The sequence below is a fragment of the Gigantopelta aegis genome, chromosome 9, assembly GCF_016097555.1.
Source record: "Gigantopelta aegis isolate Gae_Host chromosome 9, Gae_host_genome, whole genome shotgun sequence".
Lineage (NCBI taxonomy): Eukaryota > Metazoa > Mollusca > Gastropoda > Neomphalida > Peltospiridae > Gigantopelta > Gigantopelta aegis.
In genome coordinates, this window is record NC_054707.1 from 78842196 (window position 1) to 78869393 (window position 27198).

Genomic DNA, 27198 nt, shown 5'->3' on the forward strand with positions numbered 1-27198 from the left:
TTGTTTTTTTGTTTTGTTTTTATTAATATCTATTTCAGACAATTTCGTATTACAAACATTTGAAGTTAAAAACTCGTTTATCGATGGAACTATTTTGGGACAGATGCTGTGGACTAAAAAACAACAACTAACATTTATACAGCTGAGTTGCCTGCCCATAATAGTATTAGAAAGGAAACCTGTAAGCTACTCTAACCAATTTGCAGCAAGGAATCTCATCATAGCTGGTAATCAGCCTTGAATATTTCATATGCACTTTTTACATAGACAAGACAGTACATACCATAGCCTTTGGTGTGCCAATCATGGGGCACTGGTGGGAATGGAGAAAAAACCACTGAGGGCAATTCATCCTGTGAAGCATTGCACCTCTGGAGAAAGCAAGGGATTTTATCATAGCTGGTAATCAGCTTTGAATATTTCATATGCACTTTTTATATAGACAAGACAGTACATACCATAGCCTTTGGTGTACAAAATCTTAGAGTGCTGGTTAGGATGGGGGAAAAAACCTGAATCACACCTCTGGAGAATGCTCTACCATTGAACTACATTTGTACACACCACCTGATTATCATCAGAGGCCATCATTTTTATGTAGACTAGCAACCTGACTGAATTCTTGTTGTACTTACAAGACACAATGAGGACAGTGTGATCGCAATGATGTCTGAATAAATGTTCTTCATCTTTCATAGATCAGTCATTGGTGTTTGCGCTGCCATGGTAATGGTTCTACACTACCACTGGCTGCAGTCACAGATCACACTTTGACTGTTAAATGTTTATTTTTACTGCCATTCTGTGAGCTATATGTGCCAAGAACAAATATACACAGTGTAAGGATTTATTATTTATTTTTCCTAGATATTTGGTATTATTCCAAAGTTGCCCTGCACATGCTGTAACCTCACCGTGGTGCAGGGGTGTAACATTCTCTTTGAGAATGGCCAATACAGCACAAATTGAAATTTTGAGTAAAAGTCAGTATCTATCTGTGATATTTGTATTTTTGCACAGTTCTTTACACTGTTTTTATTTAAATCTTGAATTTTTATATTGATGTTGATCATCACCTTATTTGTTTGCATTACCATAGTTTGACACCCAATAGCCAATGTATTTTTCATGCTGGGGTGTTGTTAAACATATGTATTTATAGTACAACATATGTCTATAAAGTTGATGATGATGATAACTAGTTTAACGTGCCCATATACCACTAGGGTTTCGAACGCGCCAATCCCGAGTCCGACCTCCGATAAGATCGGTGGCCTGACTTGGGATGGGGGGGGGGGGGTGAAAATGGGCAGAATTTTGAAAATAGCAATTAGTAAAAAAGTTAATAGATTAATAAAAAAATAAAAAAAGGTTACAAGCCAAAAATGAAAAAGAATTGACTGCTCAGCCGAATATTTATATAATTTGGAGCATTTTAGAAGGACAGTCCAAAATTAAATAAGAGAAAGAAGAGAGGATCGGACTATTTAATAATATTTTTTAAAAAGAAGTAATTTCGACATAAATTTCGATCTAAAAGTTTAAAGTCCGATCGATATGTCCACGCGAGTGGCCTCGTTAAGGCTGTTTGGGTGCACAGCTTAAAGGGACGAGATGGGTTGCATCCCGTCAAGAAACCCCTAGATTGACAGTCGATAGACGTTGAAGGTGTAGTGCTGTGCTGAAATACAGATCTTGAGAAGCCAGATCCGTCTGAACGAGAGAGTATCAGACTAGGGTATAGTTCAGTCGTCATGGTTTGGTATAGTGGTGCGGACGGGCCCGACTCCGGATGATACGAGATGGTATCACTATAAAGCAAGGTAAAGTCTAGAAAAAGAGTAGTAGGGGCCGACCCCGCTTCCTATTTCTTCTTAGAGTGGGGCGGTCAATCTTCCAGTGCTGCTAGGACAGGCTCGGACATGTATAGACTAAACACGAATAACTGTGGCATTCTGCAGAATGGCCGTCATACGAGTCACGAAAAAAAACCAAGTCGACAGTCAGGCGGAAAAATGACGTGGAGGCAAGGTATCTCGCTAAAAAAGAATCCAACCTGGTGGTGCAGGCTGTCGAAACATGAAGCGTTCCAGCGTTCAATCAGTTCCAATCAGTTCCAATGGCCGCATACATCCCAGTACAAAACTTCAATTCGCTGACAAAAACAACGAAATGAAGGACCCCCAAGTCGAGCACACGAAAGCATGTGCAGTGTGCACACGCGAAACAAACATGTCTTACCGCGTGGAGCTCCAGACTGGGAATGTATAAAGTTGAAGATCATGTTAAGCTAAAGGTGTATCAAAAAGGGGCCTCTTAACGTAGGTGTTGGAATTATTAATTTGTTTCTCAAAGAGGCGGGATTTAGCTCAGTCGATTGAGTGCTAGTCTGAGGTGCTTGCGTCGCAGGATCAAACTACCTCAGAGGATCCATTCAGCTGATTGGGTTTTTCTCATTCCAACTAGTGCACCACAACTGGTCAAAGGCTGTGGTATGTGCTTTCCTGTATGTGGGGAAAGTGCATATAAAAGATTGCTTTGCTGTATTGGAAAAATGTAGCAGGTTTCCTCTGTTGACTATGAGTCAGAATTACCAAATGTTTGACATCCAATAGCGAATGATTAATTAATCAATGTGCTCTAGTGGTGTTGTTAAACAAAACAAACTTGTTTCCTCAACTGGTGGGCCAATGCATAATCTTTAGGGGTGCTCCCTGCCCACCCACTCCATTTCAGACACCAATGTTTAAGATCTAGTTACTTAACATAGGATTGTTTGTGCTATGATGAATGATTTGGAACCCTAGTAAGGAAGACAGAAGTTTTACTGAGGTGTCTGATTCAACAGCTTTTTTGCTATTCATGTACAGTGGAACCCCTGAAAACTGGACCCTTTATAAAGTGGAATTCACTCAAAACTGGGTGTTTTTAATGGTCCCATTTAAATAATCAGTAGAGAACATAACGCTTTTAAACCAGTTACCCCTTAAAACATTTTAAATTGCATAGTGTCCAATTTACAGGGTTTTCACTGCATATTAAAAACAAACAATATTCTAAATAGCATACAGGTACTACAAATAAATGTTTAGATCTTGTTTTCTTCTCAGCAATGTACCTTGGAAACATGTATACATTTTGCTTTGGCCTAAAGGAATACCTGGAAACAAATCAAGCTTGACTCACTGCTCTGGTGAATGGTGTATACATAAGCCCACATAAACCTCAACAACAACAATACCACACAGAGATGGCAATCATCACCACCCAATCGCACCTGTTTCATCGGACACATCCTTGACAACAACTAGCGACATAAACTAAAAGTATCTTTACATTTTTGTAATTTTTCCAGCCAATAATCATAGCATAAAATTTCATCTTTATTTTCCCTCATGTTATGCACAGCAAAAAAAGGAAAAAAGGGACAGTTGAAATGTTCATTCAATGCCAGAAAGTCTGCTTTAGTAATTGATTTTCCATGCATGAAATTGCTTAAGGGTGGTCTGTGCTTTACTTGTGTGTTCCACAGTTAAAAGATGAAAACCCACCGATAGCCCACAGCCACCCATCCATAAAGGACCTGTGTTCTTGTCCACAGTGAAATGAACAACCTAATAATATAATTATTCATGCAGACTGGTTCATGCACTTAAATGAGAAAAGTGTCCTCACCACAAGAGTATGAATCTCCAAATGGGAGTGTGGGTAAACAAATTGCAATCATCTACTCAATCAACGCTGCAGGTATTTCAGAAACTTCAAACTCAATTAAGTAAGAATTTGTATACACAAGAGTTCAAAAGAATGCACATGGTGTCTGAAGACTTTGGCATTCAAAAACATAATTTTCAGTTCTTTATGCATCTCCGTGCTCCTATAATAAATATATTACCAATAGTTGTATAATAATATTAATACATTGAAAACACTCAAAACCGGACCCTCAGTAAACCGGAATTCCCTCAAAACCGGACCCTCAATAAACTGGAATTCCCTCAAAACCGGACCCTCAATAAACCGGAATTCCCTCAAAACTGGACGTTTTACACAGTCCCATGATTTTTGTATCTTTCAACAATAAAAATTACCCGTCAAAACCAGAAACCCCTCTAAACTGCACCGGACAAAATTATCTGGTCCCATACTGTTCCTTTAAAACAAATTTTACCTAAGAAAACCGGACGGTCACACGGACGTCAATCATTACTGCATTACTTATACTTTGAATACCCACTCAGCCGATAACGTGATTGTGTATGTAGAGCTAATTGTGCTAGTTGTGCAGTTGACACATACCAATTAAGGGATTAATTAACAGCTTTGATGTTTAATTAACTGGAGGACACACATGTACTCCCTTTATTCTGAGCTCAATTGTTACAGTTAGATTGAGCTCCTTTTCATAGCCAGCGAAATGCCGCCATTTTGAATTATCGCTTGATGATAAACTTAAAATAATTTGAAAATTCGAAAGTGTACTATATTAGTAGAGAACACCAACTAACAAACAGTTTACCTCAATACTGAAACCTCTAAAACCTGGATACCCCTCAAAACCAGACATTTTTCTTGGTCCCACGGCTGTCCGGTTTTGAGGGGTTTCACTGTATTATATCTGTATGAAATATTGAAAATGAGTTTTTTTCACTCTTGCCTGAGTTACATATTTAATAAATGTGGTACCACACACAGGCTTATATAATTAATAATCTCTATACATAACATTATCGGCCACCATAATCACAAAATAATCAACATCAGTGTAACAGTTCAATATAAATAAAATTATTTAAAAAAAAAAAATCAAAAAAAAATTAAAATAACTAAAATATTTGATTATTAAAGCTCAGGTTTAATGATACACCCACCCTGTATAGAGCAATGTTTTCCTGATTCTTGAAAAGAAAACAAACAAAGATTTTTGTTCTTGACACTTCAACACACTGTTTAATCAGCAAATTATATGTTTCGTGTCAAACATTTGGCAACTGGGACAAAGATAATTATTTTAATTTTTACTTAATTTTCATGATTTTATACAACTTAAGGTTGAAGCATACTATCCAAGGCATCAGCTATCTGGATTATCTGTCTAGGATAGTCATTAACGGTTAGTTTTCAAAAGAGAATTACTGTAAATCATAAGATATTAGTGATCTTAAAATTTAGTGAAATCCAAATAAGTGACATAAATTTAGTGAAATCCATATAAGTGACATAAATTTAGTGAAATCCATATAAGTGACATAAATTTAGTGAAATCCAAATAAGTGACATAAATTTAGTGAAATCCATATAAGTGACATAAATTTAGTGAAATCCATATAAGTGACATAAATTTAGTGAAATCCATATAAGTGACATAAATTTAGCAAGGTCGGCATATCAAAAATTAAAAACAATTACCATAAGTTGCAGAAAATTAGCTGAAATAATATTTAATTTTTACGTTAAGCAGCTTATAAACAACTTAAATTTAGTAGAAAATTACAGTAATGTGCATACAAACTAACTACAGTAGAGTACTCTTATATATCGAACCAGAAGGGACCATGGTAGTTAATTCGTTATAGCAGTAGTTCATTGTTCACATTTACATAAGTTGGTTATTAATGTATTGGGAGATAAAACAGGACTTTATGATCAGTTTGTTCTATGCAGTAGTTCATTCTAAGCATGTTCGTTATAAGTGTACTTTACTGTATTATTGTTTTGTTAATCACTGACAAAACAATGGTTTTTATAACATTCTATTGAACATCTCTTTAAATTTATTGTCATGAAATATTAGCATTTTGTATGGCCTCGCCAACATTACTACATGTTTATGCTTGCTAACATTTTGTATGGCCTCGCCAACATTACTACATGTTTATGCTTGCTAACATTTTGTATGGCCTCGCCAACATTACTACATGTTTATGCTTGCTAACATTTTCTGATTGACAGTAAGTCAATTTACCTCCCTAACGAGAAATCAAAACTCACTCTGGGTGAGAGCCAGCACTGAGGTGCAAACCCCAGTACCTATCTACAATCAAAAGGGCATGTCAGCACATACCAGGACATTTGATGTGCCAGACATGAATCACTGGCTGTGACAAGGAATACTGATACGAATTCTACAACCCAGACAGAATGACCATGAGTTCATCCAATACTAATAATAGAAATTTACAGAAATACTCGTACATGTCTGTGAACATATCATAACATAATATATATATATGAAACAATATATATTTGTTTCTTAATCCTACCATTGTATAAAAAGAGGTTTGTTCAGTTCCAGTAAATAATTAACTAACACTGAGCTGGTGTTTGGACTGCAATTTGATATATTTCAATAGACTGAAGTTTGCATTACAACAAAACATGTAATTCCTAACATTAAGTATACTTGAGATATCATATATGACATTCAGTAATCTCCCGAGACTAATGCTGGCTTTGAAAGATGGACCTGTCTATAGACATTTACATATGACAGGTGTAATATATCAAACAACCCATGAGATATCAACCCATAATGTACACCTCTATTCATCAAGAATATAGCAACACGTGATGTTGACAGCATAACACACACCGAATTAACTACTAGCACTGTCAAAGGTTTTGTTTATAAGCTGTATATTTTGTAAGGTTAGTCGCATTAATTTTATTCATAACTTAATGCTGTGTATTTAGTAAAATAATGTTTAACATCCTGGTACATTGTTTTAATCAGTAGGTACAAGGTATCAAACATGGTGATTTTGATATTAGACCAAAAATCTGTAGATGCCACATAGGTTACTTTGGATTTGCAGAAAGGGATCTTTTGTATGTACTTTCTTACAAAAAAATAAAATTACATCCCCTGCAGTTTAAACATTGTCTACAACAAAAAAACATGCTGTGGAATTTTTTTTAATATAGTCCATAGCAAAAACATCAAGTGCCATAGACAAAAAAAAAATTCTCCATGGCATTGCCGATTGCCATGGGCAATTGTAAGGGTTGCAATTACATTTGACAGACTAAGCATAGAACAAAGTTTGTCCGCCATAATAACTCATAAGATCTTTATGTGAGTTCATCAACCACGGGACTATATCCCACTCTGTAAATTTATTAATGATCAAAAAAATTACTTTTTCTTCCTTTAAAAAAAAAAAGGAAGAAAAGAAGAACATTGATTTTAACACTAACAGTTTATATATTAATAATAATATTAAAATATAAAATAATGTTGTCCAAAAAAAAAATTCTCCAAAAATGTCTCAGTGTTTATAAAAGTATCTACAGGTGAAAATATGAACTCAGTCTATGTAGCAATTTTCATCAAACTATTTCAATAACTAATAGAACTTAATAACTGGTGTTTTTAATGCATGGTGTAGTAACAGGTAAAGTCTCAGTATGAAGCATGTTGAACATCCACAAAGGAAAATTAATTTAACATGTCTTGGGTACAAAAATAATTTTTCTCACCCATCCATCTGTTCTTTAAAAAACATATATATGTATATATAGAGGATTCGTCACAAGTGTTTTTTAATATGGAAACCAAGTCTATGTTAATCAGTATTTGTCGAGGCTCTGGGTAAGTTATAGGATAAAGTGAATTATAAATTAAGCATAATGTTAAATAATGGAAAGATGTAAAACATTACTAACAGGTTTTATCCTATAACTTACCCATGATATCCATGTCATAAACCCATGTGATAATTTTATTTTATTAACCCAGTTAATAATGGTATGCAAATTTGCATGGTCTCTAGGTAATGTGTTGCTGTTGATGGGTCATTTGCTTACAAACCAACAAGACCTGTGTACCTGAGCATAACAATTTCAAAGCTTTAATTAAAATTTGTGACGTCAAACTAATCTGTGCTAATTGTGATGACGTCATATTACCAATGGTGGCAACTTTAGTACTGTGATTTACTAAATTTTTTAATTAAAATGTTATTTTAGAAGTGTTATAGGATAAATAGAATTCGCTACTGATGTTTTTTAATATGTAAAATATCAACCTCGTTTAGTTAATGGGTATTTGTCTCGACAGAGCCTCTACAAATACCAGTCAACACAGACTCAGTTAATGGGTATTTGTCTCGACAGAGCCTCTACAAATACCAGTCAACACAGACTCAGTTGATATTTTTCATATTAAAAAACACTTGTGACGAATCCTCTATTTATGTTATGGGTGTATTCGGTAATTATAGAAATGTTTGTGTGGGATATACAGTGTGTCTTTAAAAATAGGTGCACAATTAAAACTCCATGCACCCACTCAATCCATTTATGTCTATCAACATTTTTTAGTTACTTACGCATTACTTAAAACATTATTTTGGTCCAATAATCACATTGTTACTACTGCCATGTTAGCTATTTTAGTAAAATTATCATGAAATGTTCCCCTTATTGGAATCACTATATTGATTGTAAGAAGAATATAAAAAGACTCCAGACCAGTCTACTCATCATTATTTTGTGTGATGAATGTGCCTTAATTAAGCCTGACAAGTCAGTATTGCTAAATAATGACTGACAGCAAGTAATAGGTATCTCATAATGGCACTGTGTATGCAAGTATAAAAAGAATTATTCTTAAAGAGACCAGTGGTGGATCTAAGGGGAGCCCCAGAGGTCCACAACCCCCTAAATTTTGTTCTTTTTTTCATTTTTTTCGTTGGAGAATCTGAAGAATCCCTTTGGGATGTTTTATGGTCTTCACCCACATGTCATTGGGGCCCCATAAATTGAATTATTTGAATCTGCCACTGGAGACAGTCCTGGTTTTGTAACCTTTGTAAAGTGTTTTTGGCCAACAATTTTTGTTTTCAATGATTAAAACTACATATTTATTACAATTTTCTTGCTTAAAATATCAGTGTTTACCTATCTAATGTGTTTCTGGTCAGTATAATGTTATAGCTCTGCTTATTTAGCTAAAGGCAATCTGTTTATATAAGACATATATTTTTTAATACTGGGTGGCCTTTATAGTCAGGTCTGACTACAGGTTCTACCAAACTACTGTTCTTGTCCACCATATAATACATGGAGAATACTAAATGAGTAACCATTAGATACCATTTATCTTAATTCAAAACATATAATGAGCGGAAATTAATTGGATTCATTGGATGGACAGCTGGACAGACAGCTGGATGGATGGGCTGATGGATGGATGGACAAATGGACGGATGGACACACTGATGGATGGACAGATTGATGAATGGACAAATGAATGGATGGATGGACAGATGGATGCACTGATGGATGGAGGGACAGACAGATAAATGGATGGATAGATGGATGCAGTGATGGACGGAGGGACAGACAGATGGATGGATGGATGCAGTGATGGACGGAGGGACAGACAGATGGATGGATGGACAAATTATATCAAATTCTTATGGAAGATGAAGACATAGAAGTAGAAATAATTTTAGCTAGATAATTAATCATTAGTATATATATTGTTTAAATGAATTTAACAATGTTCAAAACCTTGAATGATATAAAATATAAGATATGCAGTGATGGACGGAGGGACAGACAGATGGATGGAAACACAAATTATATCAAATTCTTATGGAAGATGAAGACATAGAAGTAAAAATAATTTTAGCTAGCTAATTAATCATCAGTATATATATTGTTTAAATGAATTTAACAATGTTCAAAACCTTGAATGATATAAAATATAAGATAATGAAAAAAAAAGACTGAATAGATGTTGATCCTGGGATATCTCGCCTCTCCTCCCCCCTTTCCCCCAATCCTTCTCCAACAACAGTAGTAAAACACAATGCCAGCACAGAGTGATGTACCATGACAATAAAATGTCCACACATTATCCTGGCACAAATATGTTGTGCAGCTATAAAGAATAAAGACATGCTTGTACTTATCACACTAACATGCCAAACAAAATATGTCCATTAAGAATTTACCACCCGCCACTTACAGATATTGCTCAGTAAACACTACAGGTAGGCTGACATACATGTTAACATACAAGTTTAAGTCATGTCCTTGCATGAACAATATTCTGGTATTTCATACGTTATAACGATTATTTGGTGGGTTTTTTTTATATATTACAATTTGATAATGTGCTACAAAGTACATGTATTATTTTAAAATATTTTCTTTGATATGAAAGGTATTTTTCATTTCTGACAGAAAATGGATGGATACATGGGCAAATAGATAAATAAATAGATGGATGGATGGATGGATGGATGGATGGATGGATGGATGGATGGATGGACAAGATGAACATATGAAAGGAGATATAAGAATAACACTGTAATCAATAAAATTGTAATATTTTCACCTAGTCTCATAGGAGCCATTCATGACATTTACACAAGTATACAAACAAACAAAAACTATGCCTCTTGATATTCATTCCCTTAAAATGTTTGCTTAGCCAAGGATATTTTTATCAACATTTTTTTTTTTTTTTAAAGTGTACAACAACGTTAAGCCCTCTCCCCCAGCATACAGTTAGTATGCTTGTGAAAATGTTGAAACATGTGAACCGCCCCTTAGTAAAGGATATTTTTATAAAGTTTTTTCTTTAATTTTAAAAGTATACAATGGCATTAAACCCTCTCCCTAAGTATACAGATAGTATGCCTGTGAACCTGTTGATATGTGTGAACTGCCCCTCAGTCTGGCCTCTCTGTGAGAAGCAGTAGAACCTGTTGATACATGTGAACTGCCCCTCAGTCTGGCCTCTCCATGAGAAGCAGTAGAACCTCTCTCAGCCAAAAGATGGCAAGTGGTGAGTGTTTTAGTGCTCATCTGTCATCATTGTGTTTTAGTGTGTGTTGTTATGATGCTTATTTTTTTAATTGTATGGAACTACTCTCTTTACCTGAAATTTCTCACCTGAAGTTTTTATAAGAAGAGCAGTGGCTTGCTCCCCTGCTTTTTACAAATGGAGAAGTCTTTTAATGTTTTGTGCAGGATGTAAAAACAGACACTGTTTCAAATGCATTAAATCAGCATATTATTAAACACACAGATACAGTATATTATATAAATTATATTTCTACTACTTTTATATTAAATAATACAGACTAATAGAGACTACATATTGTATATGAAGACTGAGTCCATATAAGGTTTTTTTTTTTCTTCTTCTTCTACTCTTTGAATATGGGGTGATGTACTGTATTCCTAGTCATGGAATTCTACAAACACTATAACATACTTACCAACTGGTAACTACCATAAGCTACAGGATGTGGAACGTAGTACTGGGCCCTGATTTTCGAAGCAGTCTTAGTGCTATGATATTGTAAAACCATCAACCAGTTAGTGCAACATACTTAGCAATTATAAATCAAGAGTACCATAACTACCATAAGATACAGGATGTGGGGTGGAGTTAAGCTTGTTAAGTATATTACAATGCTTGTAGAATTCCACGACCAAATAACACAACATACTTATTGATTGTGAGTGAGAGTAGCTACGATAAGCTGCAGGATGTAGGCTGGAGTACTGGACTCCCAACACAGGGTTAGTATATTACAGTGTTTGTAGAATTCCATGACCAAATAGTGTAACATACTTATTGATTGTGAGTGAGAGTAGCTACGATAAGCTGCAGGATGTGGGCTGGAGTACTGGACTCCCAACACAGGGTTAGTATATTACAGTGTTTGTAGAATTCCATGACCAAATAGTGTAACATACTTAATGATTGTGAGTAAGAGTAGCTACCATAAGCTGCAGGATGTGGGCTGGAGTACTGAACTCCTAATATATAGTAGCTTGTTTAAGTATATTACATCATAGAATTCCATGACCAAATAACATAATGTACTTACCGATTGTGAGTGAGAGCAGCTACCATAAGCTGCAGGATGTGGGCTGGAGTACTGAACTCCTAATATATAGTAGCTTGTTTAAGTATATTACATCATAGAATTCCATGACCAAATAGTGTAACATACTTAATGATTGTGAGTGAGAGCAGCTACCATAAGCTGCAGGATGTGGGCTGGAGTACTGAACTCCTAATATATAGTAGCTTGTTTAAGTATATTACATCATAGAATTCCATGATCAAATAACATAATGTACTTACCGATTGTGAGTGAGAGCAGCTACCATAAGCTGCAGGATGTGGGCTGGAGTACTGAACTCCTAATATATAGTAGCTTGTTTAAGTATATTACATCATAGAATTCCATGATCAAATAACATAATGTACTTACCGATTGTGAGTGAGAGCAGCTACCATAAGCTGCAGAGTGTGGGCTGGAGTACTGAACTCCTAATGCATGGTAGCTTGTTAAATATATTACATTGTATAATTCCATGATCAAATTAAATGTAACATGCTTACCGATTGTGAGTGAGAGAAGCTACCATAAGCTGCAGAGTGTGGGCTGGAGTACTGAACTCCTAATGCATGGTAGCTTGTTAAATATATTACATTGTATAATTCCATGATCAAATTAAATGTAACATGCTTACCGATTGTGAGTGAGAGTAGCTACCATAAGCTGCAGGATGTGGGCTGGAGTACTGAACTCCTAATGCATGGTAGCTTGTTAAATATATTACATTGTATAATTCCATGATCAAATTAAATGTAACATGCTTACCGATTGTGAGTGAGAGTAGCTACCATAAGCTGCAGGATGTGGGCTGGAGTACTGGACTCCCGGGTTCAGGTAGTAGGAGGTGGTGTTCCATGAACCCTGGTGGTTGGGGTATCCTGAGGTGGCCAGGTTGGCAGTTGGTGACATAGTGTTGGACTTGGGGTTGTGCACTGCCCTTGTTTGCTAAAACAACAAAAATATCACAATCATGTGGTGAATAATGAAAATTATTACATGAGTATGTATGCTATATTAAATTTATGTAACAAGTGAAACTTTTGTATGCTACATATAAACAATGTACTATATATTGTCCCCTTAAGTAAAGCTATATCCTTAATTTGTAGGCTATAGGTACTTAGGATGTGACTGGTGCTGACACTTCCAATGGCATCTATAAACTAGATTTCTGTGTAAACTGGCAATGTCTCAATGTCCCCTCCATTGATTAAACCTTGGGTGCCATCCATCTACTCTGACACTGTGTATATCAGTTCATTTTGTCAGTCTCTACCCTCCATTAAAGCTGCAGTCCCTGGACTATTTTTATTATTTAAACATATAGAATAGATGATTCAGTTCTGTTCGGTACATAAAAGGTCCACAACATCGCTATAGTTTCGCAATGCTCGCTTATCTACATTATCTAGGTCAACTACAAACGCAATGACCAGCTTTGTTTTTCTTCATTTAGTGGGACGCCAGTAGAACTGGGACTTTATGTGATTTGCGCAGGCGCTGAGCTTCTCATGTGATTTTGAACAAATTTAACTGTCTTGATCCAGCAGTCGTCTTATATCTCCAAAACATATTTATATCCATAGAGGTATGGTACAACACCATTCTGGGGGTCAGTGAGGGATTTGCCTTGAAATTATGATAATGGCCAGCGGTTGGCATACACGTTACATGTAAGGGGGTGTTAATAATTACGTAACGCTCTAGGGGTAGAGGAAGAGGGTGTTGTGTTCAATTTACGTAACATTTTTTAAGACTATATGTTATTTTTATTCATTACTTAAGACGTAAAAAGGTGGGTTTTTTAAATATGCGGTCAGTCTAGGATCGATCCCCATCGGCGGATGGTATGTGATATCCTGTCTATGGGATGGTACATATAAACGATCCCTTGCTAAAAAAAACAAAAAAAAAAAAAAAAAAAAAATGTAGTGGGTTTCCAAGGTGCATGTGCAGGGATTTCAGCGGGGTTGGCGTTATATATATAGACTGTGTTGAGCGAAGTTTATATGGGGCCATGCTCCCCCAGAAAATATGTTTAAATTTTTTTAAGCTTGGGCAGGTAAAGGTTTCGACCTCCAATACCCTCCCCCTGCATATGCTCCGATTCCTCTCTAAGATTATATGTCAAAATTACCAAATGTTTGACATCCAATTGATGCTATTAAAAAAAAAAAAAAAAAAAAAAAAAAAAAAACCACACAAACTTTACCCTTTCCAAATAAAAGAATATTTATTTGAATTTGTCGATTTTAACACACATAAAATTAAGAAGTTAAAACATTAATTTTACAATGTGTTACTAGTATACAAACTAAACTTTAAAAGTTGTACTAACACTTTATGAAATATTAATTCTGAAATAGGAAGGTACGATTGTCAATAATACATTGTCAAGATTAAACCGGGTTTTAACGAAAGACTCTAGTACCGTATCATCAAACAAACGTTCTTCATACAGCGCATGATTTCTTATTTAATTTTTTGAGACGAATCTTACAATTTGAAATCGGCAAACGCACGTGTTAACTGAAACTGACAACAGGCTGTTGTTTGTTTTTTGCCAAGCAATGGTGGCACAGGTGACGAATTGAGTGTATACTTTTGACGATCTCCGTTCATAGCGAATACACACAAGTTTTTAAAAAGTGCCTTTGAGCTTGTATTTCCTATTTGTACATGATGTTATAATATGGTAACCAGAGACTGTAACTTTAATTCACTTTAGACAGTAATGTTTGTTTTGTCTAATGACACCAATAGTGAACACCGATAAAAAAAAAAAAAAATATCAGTGGTTATTGGATGTCAAACATACTATGAACTTTGATATACCAGTCGTGGGGCAATGGTTAGAACAGGACCCCCCCCCCCCCCCCCCCCAATAAGTCCACTGAGATGGTTCAATCCAACAACCCCAGCACATTAGATGAGCATTCTACTGACTAAGCTAAGTCCTGACAGTACTTTGTACAGAAATTCCCATTACTTGCTGTCAACTGTCCTTGGTAGTGTAGTGGCTAAGTCCTGACGGTACTTTGTACAGAAATTCCCATTACTTGCTGTCAACTGTCCTTGGTAGTGTAGTGGCTAAGTCCTGACGGTACTTTGTACAGAAATTCCCATTACTTGCTGTCAACTGTCCTTGGTAGTGTAGTGGCTAAGTCATAAGAGTTAAAGCTGTGGGTGTGGGTGTGGGTAATTTTTGGCATGCTTCCATCAAAAAACTATTCAAGCACGCCTGTTGTGGGCACAACCTCTGACTTTGCCAGAGAGTTCTGTGCAAGACAGGGAGTTAAGGTTGGTAGGTACTGGGTTTATATTCATGTGATATTTTAACAGCTCAGCTTAATTGGATATAATGTTGTGGTTTGTAGTTGTTGTTGTTGTTGTTGTTTTGTTGAATGACCACTACTGCACATTGTTTATTAATCATTGGATTAATCTTTGGTTACTGGATGTCAAACATTTGGTAATTTGGTCAAATAGTATTAGAGAGAAAACCTGCTACATTTTTTATTAGTAGCAAGGACTGTTTTATATGCACCATCCCACAGACAAGATAGCACATTCCACAGCATTTGATATACCAGTCGTGGTGCACTGGCTGGAATGAGAAATAGCCCAATGGGCCCACCGACAGAGATTCATCCTAGACAGAGCAAACATTTTACTACTTATTTCCACCCCTAATTGGATACAAGCAAAAAACTGAAATTAAAATAGAGAGAGAAAAGCTGTTGTCTGCAGGAGCACATTACACAAACACTGTTACATACAGGACATACTACACTACTTGGCATTGTGCACAGCCCTTCTTTGTTGACATATTGAACATTTAAAAGAAAGGTGTGTCCAGCACAATGCATATGGTGCTGTTATATTTTTAAAGAAAACAACACACACACAATTTTCATATCCAATTAAATTTTCAGCATTCTCTCTAAGGCAGGCTCTAGACTACATAAAAAAACCTATCACAAAGAATATACCTCTTAGTTTACAACAATCTAGCAATAAAGATAAGATTGATAACTGCTATATACAAAATGTATCATATTACAAATATCCATAAGTATCAACTTTTTCTCAAGGTTGCAGCTGTAAAATTTCAACATAAGTTGACTGACATATATAACCAGCTAATTGCAGAACTTTATATGGGTGGATGGGAGGGCATCAGTGTTATACACAACTGAAAGTTAAACATTATGGCAATGCATACAAACTGCATGAAGGGGCAGTAAACTGCTCGCCTGATGCGTGGTCGGTTCAGGATCAATCCCCGTCGGTGGGCCTATTTGAGCTATTTCTTGTTCCAGCCAGTGCACCACAACTGGTATATCAAAGGCCATGGTATGTGCTATCCTGTGTGATGGTACATACAAATTATCCCTTTCTACTAATGGAAAAATGTAGAAAGTTTCCTCTCTAAGACTATATGTAAAATTATCAAATGTTTGACATCCAGTAGCCGATGATTAATAAATCAATGTGCTCTAGTGGTGTCGTTAAACAAATACAAACTTTAATAAACTTAATGTATGTGACTTTATAAACATGGGGGGGGGGGGGAGGGATTTAGCTCAATCAATTGAACGCTCGCCTGAGGTGCTTGTGTCATAAGATCGAACCACCTCGGTGGATCCATTCAACTGATTGCAGTGCATAATATTTCATCCAAACTATCATTCTGTTGATACGAGACTTTACGTTAACGCAAACCACCAGTCGGTTATGTGAGGAACACATGCTCAATGCATGTTTGAAATAACTGATTAGGCAAGTGATTGGTTACATAAATATTCATGTAGCCAAACAATTGGTTACCTAGGGTAAAATCACATGAAAAGACTTCCGGTTACCTTAAAATTTGAAATATTGTCCCCTGGATTGTTTTTTTTTCTCATTCCAACTAGTGCACCACAACTGGTCAAAGGCCATGGTATGTACTATCATGTCTGTGGGAAAGTGCATATAAAAGATCCCTTGCTGCTAATGGAAAAATGTAGCACATTTCCTCTGATGACTATAAGTCATAATTACCAAAATATTTGACATCCAATTAATTAATCAATGTGCTCTAGTGGTGTCATTAAACAAAACAACAAAGTTTAAAAACATGGGTCCAGAATCACACCAATTTCTCCATATTGAAAATTTAAGTTTTAAGCTATTTAATAATATGTAATTTAATTTAAAAAGATGTAACATCTAAAGATATTTTACAATGACAAGGAATGAATGAATGAATGAATGAATGAATGAATGAATGTTTAACGACAATCCAGCATGAAAAATACATTGGCTATTGGGTGTCAAACTATGGTAATGTAATGACAAGGATCAGTTCCTTAATACTGGCACTTAACATGAACACACCGGCCTCAGTGGCGTCGTGGTTACGCCATCGGTCTACAGGCTGATAGGTACTGGGTTCGGATCCTAGTCGAGGTATGGGATTTTTAATCCAGATACTGACTCCAAACCCTGAGTGAGTGCTCCGCAAGGCTCAATGGGTAGGTGTAAACCACTTGCACTGACCAGTGATCCATAACTGGTTCAACAAAGGCCATGGTTTGTGCTATCCTGCCTGTGGGAAGCACAAATAAAAGATCCCTTGCTGCCTGTCGTAAAAGAGTAGCCTATGTGGCGACAGCGGGTTTCCTCTAAAAAACAGTGTCAGAATGACCATATGTTTGACATCCAATAGCTGATGATAAAATACAAAATCAATGTGCTCTAGTGGCGTCGTTAAATAAAACAAACAAACTTTACTTTAACATAAACAGTAATAACTGCAACATAAACAGGCTAAGTACTACAACAAGTATACCAGGAGCGTAGGAAGGTGCCAAAAAATAGGGGGGGGGGGGGGCACACTTTTATATTTACACACTTTTACACTATTATAAAGCAAATATAAAGCAAATATAAAGCAAAATATCTGAAAAGTGGGGGACACGTGCCCCCCTCCCCGCTTCCTATGCCAGTGAGTATGATGACATCAGTAGCTAGGAGAGGGCCTAGTAAGTTGGCCAACTTGTGACTAAACCTTTTGTTATTTATGCAATAAAATATGTTGTCAATCAATCAGTAGGTAAGTTGAGATTTTCATCACTTTATTATTATTATGTATTTAAAAAGTACTCTTTCAAGAATGTTAAGTCGCATATAAAAAAATTAATATGCCTTATGGATGCATCCCTTTTGTATGGACAAAGAACTAACACAATATTATAGGATTGTTTTTATGTGTATATCTCCTAGGATGTTTTTCTGATGGTTGTTACGAATACACAGAACACTAAAATACCATTCAAAGATTTATTCCTCAACCCTCATTCTGAAAGTAACATGATGGGAACTTGTTTGGCCTTTGAAGATGATGTTCTGTTTGATATTTTGCCCTACAGTAATTTACAGATGTTTTACTCCAGCCACAAGTACATGACACAGTGCAGTGAGGATATTCAGCATCTGAAGATAAACTTGTCTTTGATGTAATGTTCCCCAGAGACTTGTAACAAAACATCCACACAGAAGAGATCTCCAGCCCATGTTGTGTACTAGACAACTCCACCACACCCTACAGAGTTGGGGGAAAAGGGACAGCAATTGTTTTTACTGCTAGCTTGGCATATTGTTTGATAAAACTGATATTTGGGTGTCAACAACAAGAGAAGCTGAGTATATGGATGGATGGATTGGCAAACAAGACCATCAGAGATGAATGGTCCGATGGATGGACAGATGGATAAATGAATGGATAAATGCTCAAATGAATGGAAAGATGGATATGCAAAACCAAAAGATTGGGGTTCCAACAGATGAATGGACTGATGAACAGATGGATGGATGGATGGATGGATGGATGGATGGATGGATGGACAGACAAGACTATTAAAGATGGAATTCCAGCAAATGAATGGATAGATGAATGGACAAACAAGGCCATTAGAGATAGGGGTCTAATAGTTGAATAGGTGGATGGATGAATAGACAGATGAACGAATGCATGGACAGTCCCTTTAAAGGTATGGCCCTTCCACTTTATAGTCTTAGACAGGATTTTTTATATGCACCATCCCACAAAAAGAATAGCACATACCACAACCTTTAATATGTCAGTAATAGTGCATTGGCTGGAATGGAAAATAACCCAATGGGCCCATTGTCAGAGATCGATCCTAGACCAACTGTGCATTAAGCAAGTGCTTTACCACTGGGCTATGTCTCTCTCCATGCCAGAGATCGATCCTAACTGTGCATTAAGCAAGTGCTATACCACTGGGCTGTGTCTCTCTCCATTGCCAGAGATTGATCGTAGACCAACTGTGCATTAAGCAAGTGCTTTACCACTGGGCTATGTCTCTCCCCATTGCCAGAGATCAATCAGAGACCAACTGTGCATTAAGCAAGTGCTATACCACTGGGCTGTGTCTCTCTCCATTGCCAGAGATCGATCATAGACCAACTGTGCATTAAGCAAGTGCTTTACCACTGGGATGTGTCTCTCTCCATTGCCAGAGATTGACCACAGACCAACTGTGCATTAAGCAAGTGCTATACCACTGGGCTGTGTCTCTCCCCATTGCCAGAGATCGATCGTAGACCAACTGTGCATTAAGCAAGTGCTATACCACTGGGCTGTGTCTCTCCCCATTGCCAGAGATCGATCGTAGACCAACTGTGCATTAAGCAAGTGCTATACCACTGGGCTGTGTCTCTCCCCATTGCCAGAGATCGATCGTAGACCAACTGTGCATTAAGCAAGTGCTTTACCACTGGGCTATGTCTCTCCCCATTGCCAGAGCAAGTGCTTTACCACTGGGCTGTGTCTCTCTCCATTGCCAGAGATCGATCCTAGACCAACTGTGCATTAAGCAAGTGCTATACCATTGGGCTGTGTCTCTCCCCATTGCCAGAGATCGATCAGAGACCAACTGTGCATTAAGCAAGTAATTTACCACTGGGCTATGTCTCTCTCCATTGCCAGAGATCGATCATAGACCAACTGTGCATTAAGCAAGTGCTATACCACTGGGCTATGTCTCTCTCCATTGCCAGAGATCGATCATAGACCAACAGTGCATTAAGCAAGTGCTATACCACTGGGCTGTGTCTCTCTCCATTGCCAGAGATCGATCATAGACCAACTGTGTATTAAGCAAGTGCTTTACCACTGGGCTGTGTCTCTCTCCATTGCCAGAGATCGATCATAGACCAACTGTGCATTAAGCAAGTGCTTTACCACTGGGCTATGTCTCTCCCCATTGCCAGAGATCGATCATAGACCAACTGTGCATTAAGCAAGTGCTTTACCACTGGGCTATGTCTCTCCCCATTACACTTTATTTTCATTTCATTTCAACTTATTTTCGTGCTTATATCCAATTGAAAAAAGAGTAAAGTTTGTTTTATAGTATATCCAACTAAAGTTCAAGCAAAATAGATGACTATGGTAACAAACAATTAAAGTAAAGTTTAAACCATAATAATTACCTGAGATAAAGGAAAGAAAGAAAGAAAGAAATATTTTATTTAATAACGCACTCAACACATTTTATTTATGGTTATATGGCATCGGACATATGGTTAAGGACCACACAGATATTGAGAGAGGAAACCCGCTGTTGCCACTTCATGGGCTACTCTTTTCGATTAGCAGCAAGGGATTTTTTATATGCACCATCCCATAGACAGGATAGCACATACCGTGGCCTTTGATGTACCAGTCGTGGTGTACTGGCTGGAGCAAGAAATAGTGCAATGGGCCCACTGACGGGGATTGATCCCAAACCAACCATGCATCAAGCGAGCGCTGTACCACTGGGCTACGCCTCGCCCCTGGCAAAATAGATGACTAGGGTAACAAACAAGGAAGTAAAGTTTAAACCATTATAATTACCTGAGATGAAGCAAACCTTTAAGTATAATGGAGAAGTCAGTGAAGCCTAACACTGTCTGATTTATGGAACATAATGTATTTATTCAGTTATTCTGTCACACACCAAAAATGTTTGTAAAGAATAAAGCATTATTCAGTCAGGTCATAAGTGGCAAGCTTGAAAAACACATGAAATAAACTCCATAAATAAAGTCAAGTACATGTATACATTTTACAACATAACTGAAGTAAAGTTTGTTTTGTTTAACAACACCACTAGAACACATTGATTTATTAATCATCGGCTATTGGATGTCAAACATTTGGTAATTTTGACATATAGTCTTAGAGAGAAAACCCACATTTTTCCATTAGTAGTAAGTGATAAAAAAATAAAAAATAATAATAATAATAAAAAAATAAATAAAAAAAAAGTAAGTGATCTTTTATATGCACCATCCAACAAACAGAATAGCACATACCATGAACTTTGATATGCCAGTCGCAGTGCACTGGCTGGAACAGAGCATTATTCAGTCAGGTCATAATTGACAAACTTGAAGAACACATGAAATAAAGTCCATAAATACCTTTAAGTACATGTATACATTTTACAACATAATTGACTATTTTTGTAAAAGTTTACTCAAAACAATTAATGTTAGTTTATGTTTTAGTCCTTAAATAACTTGACAGTGAATTTCTTTCATTTTTATGACTGTAATAAACAAACCCTAGAAAGATTAGAAACCTAGATAAAATATTTCTCAGAGATAACAAGTACAGTACATTCTGAGGTCAAATTACTGAGAGGTCAAATTACATTGTCTGTGGTCAGATTACTGACACAATATAATCAGTGTCCGTAATCAGCAAATGAGTTAATGGAAGTAGTATTTAACAAATATATTTCAAAATGTTAATTTTACTGTTTAAAAAAATAAAATAACACCACCAAGTATTGAATGTACTGGCTGAAAGATTCATTTTGAAATGTTTTTAGTGAATAAACTTATGAATTCATTGATCTATTTCTAAGTTAGTGGGCGGGACGTAGCCCAATCGTACAGCATTCGCTCGATGTGCGGTCGGTTTGGGATTGATCCCCGTCAGTGGGCCCATTGGGCTATTTTTTGCTCCAGCCAGTGCACCACGACTGGTATATCAAAGGCCATGGTATGTACTACCCTGTCTGTGGTATAAAAGATCCCATGCTGCTAATCAGAAAGAGTAGCCCATGATGTGGCAACAGCAGGTTTTCTCTCTCAATATCTGTGTGGTCCTTAACCATATGTCCAACACCATATAACTGTAAATAAAATGTGTTGAGTGCATCTTTAAATAAAACATTAAACAAATTTATTTCTAAGTTACTTTCACTGAATAGATTACTGTGAATTAACTGACTAATAAATTTATAATGTCAGTTTAATTTATTGATGAAATGATACATTCTTTAAATCACTTTTTATTTTCAACTAGTAAACTTACATAACTTTAATTGATTCACTAGTTAAATCAACAATTTCATTGATTCAGCTAAATTTAGCCTAATCTCTTTTAAATTAAAGTTTATTTTGTTTAATGACACCACTAGAGCACATTGATTAATTAATCAAAGGCTACTAGATGTCAAACATTTGGTAATTGTGACATATAGTCTCAGAGAGGAAACTAGTCATCAGAGAATACCCATATTTTCTTATCAGCAGCAGGGGATCTTTTATACGCACTTTCCGACAGACAGGACAGCACATACTATGGCTTTTGACCAGCTGTGGTGCACTGGTTGGAACAAGAAAAAACCCAATCAGTTGAATGGATCCACCGAGGTGGTTCGATCCTGCTACACAAGCACCTCAGGCGAGCACTCAACCGACTGATCTAAATCCAGCCCCAAGTTTGTAAGTGAACTGCAGATTGGTGGCCATCTGTGTTCAGTCGACTTTTAAACGTGGCATTTCCCTGTCTGTTACACCACGTTTTACTGTACATGTACCAGCTATACACTGATTATATATGATTACCTCTTGCTAGGCTTGAATAAATGTCAAATATTACCCAGTCAACTCAATGATCTGATTAGCTCAGTAAACGTTTGCCACACCTCTTTCTGCACTCAATGGTGTCCTCATTTTGCATGCTAATAATATCAAGTTTAACATGAGAAAAGAGGACACGCTACAAATATTGTTTGTTATATAAATGTTTGTTTTGTTTAACGATGCCACTAGAGGACATTGATTTCTCACACACCTGTTGGTGAGAACATCATGCATTATTTTTTATAACTCATACTTGGTTACACATGTATGTGTGTTAACAAATTCAAGACATATGATTGGCTGCTCCTAGGTGATGACCAGGTCACCAATGCCATACATCTAATGGAAAGCTACACAATGGAAATCGATTACATTGTGACCTATAGTTAACCTTACAATCATGCATGGGTCTGTGACTCGTAAGTTAGCTACAAGTGCAACGGCGGTAAATAACATTTAGTTAAAAAAAATATTACAATTTGCTTAAAATCTGGTTTTTGAGGATACGTAAGGAATAGAATAATAAATTTTTGTCCATTAGATACCAACTTGTAAGATAAATGGTATCTAACGGTCACTCATGTATTATTCTCTGTTTATTAATCATCGGCTATTGGATGTCAAACATTTGGTAATTCTAACATATCATCTTAGAGAGGAAACCCACTACATTTTTCCATTAGTAGCAAGGGATCTTTTATATGCACCATCCCACAAACTGGAAAGCACATACCACAGCCCTTGACATACCAATCGTGGTGGACTAGCTAAAGTGAGAAATAGCCCAATGGGCCCACCAACGGTGATAGATCCTAGACTGACCGCACATACCACGGCCCTTGACATACCAATCGTGGTGGACTAGCTAAAGTGAGAAATAGCCCAATGGGCCCACCAACGGTGATAGATCCTAGACTGACCGCACATACCACGGCCCTTGACATACCAATCGTGGTGGACTAGCTAAAGTGAGAAATAGCCCAATGGGCCCACCAACGGTGATAGATCCTAGACTGACCGCACATACCACGGCCCTTGACATACCAATCGTGGTGGACTAGCTAAAGTGAGAAATAGCCCAATTGGCCCACCGACGGTGATAGATCCTAGACTGACCTCGCATGTTTGTTATATAGTACTGGGAATTGATTGATATTTCATATCATTGGTTATAATCAGTTTGCACCAACCAATCAACATTCAATTAAACAGTTTGAAAGAAAAAGAAAGAAATGTTTTATCTAACGACACACTCAACACATTGTATTTATGGTTATATGGCATGAGACGTATGGTTAGGGACCACATATATTGAAAAAGGAAACCCGCTGTCGCCACTTCATGGGCTACTCTTTTCGATTAGCAGCAAGGGTAAACAGTTTGAAAACACATGGAAGGATTTAAATTCTTGTCATGTTCTCCAGGATAGACACCATAAATTTCATTTATTACTTTTAATATCTCTTCAGTATCTTAGTTTTGTATGTATGCATGAAGACAAATTCAAACACCAGCATATTTCACATATATTTCATCCCTAGAACCCTACATATTAATTTCCAATTACAACTAGTCATCAGGACGCCATTAATTAGCCATAATCCAACATTTTAATAATAATTATTACAGCTCTATGCGTGTTTGTTGGGGTTCTTTTTATTTATCTTCCATTTTACAAAGAAAAACGACAAGATATAGGTACTGGTGTTATTTTTCTAACTTTTGCATTAAAATTCACATTTAGATCAGTTTCTTACAAACTGTAAGTCCTAGGCAAATGAAACTTGGTTTATAGTTGCACCTATGGATGTCCACCACAATGAAACTTGGTTTATAGTTGCACCTATGGATGTCTACCACAATGAAACTTGGTTTATAGTTGCACCTATGGATGTCCAACACAATGAAACTTGGTTTATAGTTGCACCTATGGATGTCCAACACAATGAAACTTGGTTTATAGTTGCACCTATGGATGTCCAACACAATGAAACTTGCTTTATAGTTGCACCTATGGATGTCCAACACAAAGCACTCAAAATGTTTATGGTGGGTGAGACATTTAATTCTGTGGAATTCTTGTTTTAGCCATAACTTTGTCTTTTCTCAATGTGATATTTTAAATTATTCTCCATATGGTTCAACATATCCAAGTTAATAATAATCATATGAAGCACACTTGTAATAACAAGAGTAATGACGTAATTTTGGGAAGCAACATCATAACATGACAATGCTTCTTCAGTCCTAGCTCAGACTGTGCATTTGAAATATGACGTCATTTCGTCGTCTCCTTCTAGTTGTGGCTGAAACATTTTGAGTTGGGTCTTGTTTTCATAAAGAAAACAATAATAATAATATGGATAATAAAGAAATTATTACACTCATGTGCTAGTCGTACTGATTTTACGAAACTTGTGTCACGATTCATGTATTACCTTCACTTTCACTCGGGCAATACACAAATCCTTACACTCGTTTCGTAAAATCAATATGACACACAAGCTCGTATAATAATTTCTATATACATACACAGTCAATAATATACTGACCAAACAACATTCTATGAAAAGGCTAAATGTTCAAGCTGGATAGTGGTGAAAGTATGCAACATAGAACATTAAAAACTTGCACTGAACACCAGGATTTGGGTACCGGTATATACATCCCCTGCACACTCCCTTTGGATGTGCCCCTGATGTATATCTTTACAAGCTCAAGACAAGAGGTCAGGTATATGTTTGTAGTATATGTTTATATGGTACAGTTTACATGCACAAGAGTGGGCACTATAACTCTGTCTTTACTGCTGCAATGTATGCATGTCTGCAAGCTAGCAAGACGAATACACAGACCATGCACAGGCTAAGAAGATAACCAAACATAATTGAGTTTTAATGGCTTTTGACCTCCTGCCACCAGGTACTGTATATCAGGGACATGCAGATGTTGCTCATTAAACAATCCTGTCTGGCTAAAAGCAGAGAATATTAAAAGTATCTCCATGTACCACACACACAAAGGTCACCTGTCTGGACCAATGGTGGGATGTAGCTCAGTGATAAAGCACTTGCCTGATGTGTGGTCCATTTAGGATCGATCCTTGTCAGTGGACCCATTGGGCCATTTCTCGCTAAAGCCAGTGCAACACAACTGGTATATTAAAGGCTGTAGAATGGTGCATATAAAAGATCCCTTGCTACTAATGGAAAAATGTAGCGGGTTTCCTCTGTAAGATTATATGTCAAAGTTACCAAAAGTTTGACATCCAAAAGCCAATGATTAATAAATCAATGTGGTGTCATTAAACAAAAACAGACTCTGGACTGTTAATGAGAAAGAACTTTACTTTCATTTTAAATTGTGGTTCAGGCATGCCGTCTTGGAGATTCACCTCCAGTATTTAGGCTGTCTGTTAAAGACACGGATTAATGATCTGTTAGAGAGAAGCTGGTGCAGTCATCTTGCACTTCTGAACTGAGCTCTTAAAATTCACTCTGAATACGAGCCGGTATTGTTTCTACCAACTTTATGGCCAATTCTTTTACCACAATCAGGAAACATTTTTGTTCAGTGATTTGCTATGCACATTTTAGAGATCACTTCACAATTTTTAAACATTAACCCCCCCCCCCCCCCCCTCCCACTGTCTTGGACACATTTGCCAGGATATTAAGAGATGTGCCTGCCTGCCTGCCTGCCTGATGCGCAATTGATCATAGACAAACTGCGCATCAGACAAATGCTTTACCTGTACTTGGATACAGAGCCAGTACTGGGATGGGAACCCGGAAAGTTACACAGCTCATCTGAGTTATGGTGGGGCCTAGCTCTGTCATCCTCTGGGTTTTTTGTGGTTCATGTATAGGGTTACTTCCTATTTTATCCACTGTTCCATAATTGGTATATCAAAGGTTTGGAATATACTGTACTGTCTATGGGGAAATACTCATACAAGACCCATTGCTGTTAATTGGAAGTAGCAGCATGGGTTTGATTTTTTCTTATCTTTTTTTAAATATTCTAAACATAATACCTGCTATTTAAACAATGTGTTGGGATGTCATTAAATAAAATATCTTGTTATTTGGTAAAAAAAAAATAATAATAATAATAATAATAAAAAAAAATATATATATATATATATATATATATATATATATATATATATATATATATATATATATATATATATATATATATATATATATATATATATATATATATATATATATATATATATATATATATATAAAGATAACATTTTTATTGCATATGAACATTACACATATGGAACTGGAAGGAAATGTTTTATTTAACGATGCACTCAACACATTTTATTTACAGTTATATGGCGTCAGACATATGGAACTGGATGCAAAACATGTTA

General features: G+C 36.5%; 1 protein-coding gene across 6 annotated transcripts in view; it reads right to left on the minus strand.

Annotated features, from left to right (window-relative positions):
* LOC121380513 (RNA-binding motif, single-stranded-interacting protein 3-like) overlaps positions 1-27198 on the minus strand; it is a 282378-nt gene that overhangs the window by 216781 nt on the left and 38399 nt on the right. For all 6 annotated transcript variants that reach the window (XM_041509356.1, XM_041509355.1, XM_041509354.1 and 3 more), the window contains exon 2: positions 12639-12818. In XM_041509356.1, the coding sequence (XP_041365290.1) occupies positions 12639-12782 (144 nt within the window). In that variant the 5' untranslated portion in view covers positions 12783-12818. The remainder of the gene's footprint in view (positions 1-12638; positions 12819-27198) is intronic.